Here is a 4,201-nt window from a genome sequence, read left to right as displayed (position 1 = left end):
AAAGATGGCCGTTTAGTCACCTAGAAAATTCTAAGATGCTAGGGGGGAATCTGGCTCGCTGCCCAGCACAATTTATGTGTGATTGTCGTTTCCATGAACGCTCTTTCAGATTTTTTATTGACTCCCATTTATCTGACAGTGAGACTCCACACCAGAATTTTTTAATTATCTAGATGGTCTGTGTTGGGCGGAACGATCAATCAGTTCACCGGCATGCCGTGGGGCGCCCCGTCTATAATAATAATATTCTTTTATGAGGTATATGAAGATTCCTTATTTTTTAAAGCTTTTTAAAGTAGACTTGTCATGAAAAAAATTGCAGCTGAAAATGCTGGTTTGCCTGGCTTTCTTGTAGCCATGCTGACTTCTCAGGGTGACTGAAGGTTGATGCTATTGCAATCCAGGAAACATTTTCAGCCTTGGTAGGAAGCCAAGCACTTCTACAGGGACAAGAAACCTTTAGGTGGAGTGATTCCTCAGCATTTTCCGCTTTTTTTCCACAGAATATCCTGAAGCACACAGCACCTGGCTCCCAGAATGAAGAGACAGCCAGCCAGGCCTTCACCGAACTTAAGAAGGTAACGTACCACTTAGAAGGACAAATGACCAATGGGTCCGTCACATTCACCATTTGACTGGAAAGTGCCTACTGACCAATCATCTATCTGTAATATCAGCCTGTCCAATCACATGCCAGAAAGGGGGTCTGGTGACATCTGCTGGATGGATTTGTCTGTGCAGAGATCCCCCTTTTTTAGGCAAAACCTGAAACATAAAAAGTGTATTTAGGGTAGTTTAGTTTATTTATGTCCTCTTTTATTATTTAGAAAATGTGTCTTTTAATGTTTTATAATCTGTGTAAATAATATCAAATAATAAGGGGCAATCGTTGGGCACAGCAAGGGTAGGGTAGGTCAAGGGGAACATTAAAAACCCTCTTTGTACTCTGCAATTTATCTTATTTTCCTTATGCATTGATTGCAATGTATTTCAGCAAAATGAAACAATCAAAATTGGGAAAGTTTAACCTAAATCTTCATATTTGTCTATATAAGTGTTATTTATATTAAAGGTGAATGTTGGAGTATTGAATGTGAATTACGGCAACATACACTGGCCATGGTGAAAGGTGAAATTGGGGTGATTTTCAGTGTTTTTAGAGGTGCAGTTACGGGGTTATGGAGTGACCATGTGTACCCTATGTACACATTGCAGTTTGGGATGTATAAGCTTAGTGCAAATTGACCCTTACAGAGGCAACTGTTCTGCAACCTATGAAGGAGTTTATTGACACACATATTCAGCAGACTGTTTGCATCTAGCACACGGGGAACTGTGGTCAGCTCGCAGGTAGGTGAGAGGTGACACCTGGGTGAGACTCTGGGGAAAGTTACTGGCTGGGGTCATTAGGAGACCTGCCACCTGCCCGGACAAACATTCTGAGGCAGACTGGCTGATATTTGCAGTCTTCTTCCCACATGCCACACAAGCTTCTAATTAATAACCCCTCACATTACGGCGGGGAAAATGGTTCACGTTAGACAATTTAATTGTCTCATGCCTTACTGTGGTCGGGGGTTGAATTCCTCTACACCGCCCTCCCCTCCACTTCCCATAATTTCAGCATTGTTTAATATGCCACCACTCTTCTTCTTCTATGCGTGATGAGATCCCTCACCTTTGGGCTTGTGAACAGCAGAAGACTGGAAAGGACATATTAATCCCTCCATGATTACGGAGGAAAAACATCGACAGTTTTCACTTTGTCAAAATGCCTTGAAGTAAAATTCCAGGTTTGCTGGATCACCCAGGTTCTCCCATGTTAGTCTATCTTCTTCAGTCAGGAGAGCTTTAATAAATCAGACCTAAAGTGTTGAGTTCAGTGTTGTCATTCATCTCTGTCATTGGGAATAAAGACCGAGTTTTTTAAAACTAGGGGTACATTGATTGTAGGTGATCAGAACCAAAAGGTGGTGCTGGAGATACCCTTCTGGGACCTCAGAACAAGCATGTATCCAGTGAAACGTCAGGACTCCAGATTTATAATTCTTGAACGATCTCAGTGCCACACAATGTAGTACAGGACCGACCTGGATGATAGCAGCTGTTGTATTCCAAACAGGAAAGGTGTTTGCATACAGGGCCCTCAGGACCATTACCTGTGTGGAAGAGCTTGCAATCTATTTTTATACAATGTTGCATCTTGTAAGTTTTAATAAAGATTATTCTTCCTTCAGTTGGTAAAGGAATGTAATGCCAGCGTCCAGTCTATGAAGAGGACAGAAGAGCTGATACACCTCAATAAGAAGATTCACTTTGAGAGTAAGGTAAAGCAGAATGGGGAAAGGCTCGGGTGAGGGGTCCAATATCACAGCCAATATTGTTGGATTATGGTAGGATTGGATGGCGGAACATAAAAAGCTCCATATCTATGTACGGGCCCCTTACAGCCCCACGGGAATTAGAACCTTTATAGCGGCACCTATAGACGGTTTTACTGTCTTCCATTTCTCTGCAGATCTTTCCTCTGATCTCTCAGTCTCGTTGGTTGGTGAAGCACGGGGAGCTGGTGGAATTGGACATGCAGATCCCAAATGCAGCCGGATCCCGCTTTAAACTCAGCCCCAAACCCGTCTACCTGCACCTCTTCAATGACTGCCTGCTGCTCTCCAGAAAGAAGGAGTAAGTGCGTTAATGAAGTTTTTTCAGTGCCATTTGTTCTGCCATTGGGTCGGCCATTTACACCAAACGGTTCATTAGGATTGAGCAGAGATATTTCTGAAAATCTGATTTTACCGATAAATGACAGATCTCCCTCATTAAACCACTTAACAACATTTCTTTAATGGAGTATGTTGGGGTTTTCAGGTGTTTAAATAGTTCTTTATCTATTTTTGTGTCCTTTTTTATTAATTTCATACTTGTAGTTTTGAAGCTAACGAGAGGCCGTTAATTGGGACAAGTACAGATTTCACACAGGTGAAAGACACTTCTGTAACATTGCATTTCCATTTTACCTTCTCATTGACCCCAATGTATTTTATCAAAATATAAAAAAAAGGAGAAAATGTTTTGTGAAGTTACCCAAAGTTCTGTGGAAAATAAAAATGTTTGATTTTCCTGTTCCTATCGATGGCTGGTTTGGCCCAGAACATGCATAGGATTATGTCAATAAGAATAGGCCTTAAATGAACACACTGTGATACTATACGAGTTAATATTTCCCATTCTCTTAGATTGTAAGCTCTTCTGGGCAGGATCCTCTCCTCCTCCTGTGTCTGTATCTGTCTGTCATTTAAAAACCCCTATTTATTGTACAGTGCTGAGTAATATGTTGGCGCTATATAAATATTGTATGATATTAATATTGGCGATGGTATTTTCTTTAAATATCTATTTTACTGCTCCTCAGGTTGGGTCGGTTTGCGGTGTTCGCGCATGCTCAGGTGTGCGATCTAAAAGTGACGGATCTGAGCTGGAAGCTGCAGGAGGTCCCAGGCGAGGTGTTCCATGTACAGCTGTGCCATGAGCAACGACCAAAACACCAAATCCTTCTCCGTGCACAGAGCGAGTAAGTGTACAATGGAGGCTTGGGGGGAGGGGGGGGGTGCACAAACTTAAGCTAACTCCTTTAGGAGGATGTGCCTATGACCTAAAATAAGATCTGTGTAGATTGGAGCACGGCAGCAGTTACTGCAAACATAAAAATCTCAGCCAATCAATATCCGGCCATGCTGACAAATTGATGGAAGTCAGGATTGTATATAAAGTGACAGGCGGCCATTAATGTCGGTGACCCCTCTCGTCTTTTTGCAGGAGCCAGAAGCAGCGATGGATCTCTGCCATGAGTCCTTCCAAATCTTCCATCGATCTCGAGAACCTGTCTGAGAGTGAAGGTGCCTCCTTTTACTATTTTGCTTGCTAGAAATCATGGGAAATGTATGCAAACGGGCCTAGAGGAGATCGTTAGTATAATTCCTAGAAAAGTGTGCTGAAATCCAATAAAATAAAAGTTCTGTTATTAACCAGCGCTGCAAAAAAAAAACCTTCTATAAAGTTCTGGTGACTTCTCACAGGTATCAGCCAATCATAGGAAGAGTTGGAGCGCCCCCTTTCTCTGGAAGGGAATCCGCCATCTATATGGTGATTTCTAGATACATACTTTATGAACCTTTAATTAGATAATTTTGTACGAGGTAAT

The 4,201-nt window shown here is 42.0% G+C and overlaps 1 protein-coding gene and 1 long non-coding RNA gene across 3 annotated transcripts in view; one reads left to right on the top strand and one right to left on the bottom strand.

Moving 5' to 3' along the window:
- ARHGEF19 (Rho guanine nucleotide exchange factor 19) overlaps positions 1 to 4,201 on the top strand; it is a gene marked incomplete in the record, with an annotated part of 23,991 nt that overhangs the window by 16,085 nt on the left and 3,705 nt on the right. The window contains 5 exon segments of the mRNA XM_072427015.1: positions 504 to 578; positions 2,238 to 2,327; positions 2,519 to 2,682; positions 3,413 to 3,571; positions 3,817 to 3,896. Of these exon segments, the coding sequence (XP_072283116.1) occupies positions 504 to 578; positions 2,238 to 2,327; positions 2,519 to 2,682; positions 3,413 to 3,571; positions 3,817 to 3,896 (568 nt within the window).
- Positions 1 to 4,201, bottom strand: part of LOC140341340 (uncharacterized) — a 42,947-nt gene that overhangs the window by 37,274 nt on the left and 1,472 nt on the right. The gene's annotated exons all lie outside the window — the stretch shown is intronic.

This window comes from Pyxicephalus adspersus, chromosome 11 (genome assembly GCF_032062135.1).
Source record: "Pyxicephalus adspersus chromosome 11, UCB_Pads_2.0, whole genome shotgun sequence".
Lineage (NCBI taxonomy): Eukaryota > Metazoa > Chordata > Amphibia > Anura > Pyxicephalidae > Pyxicephalus > Pyxicephalus adspersus.
The sequence above is the reverse complement of the archived record's forward strand: the minus strand, read 5'-3'. Positions and strand labels throughout refer to the sequence as shown.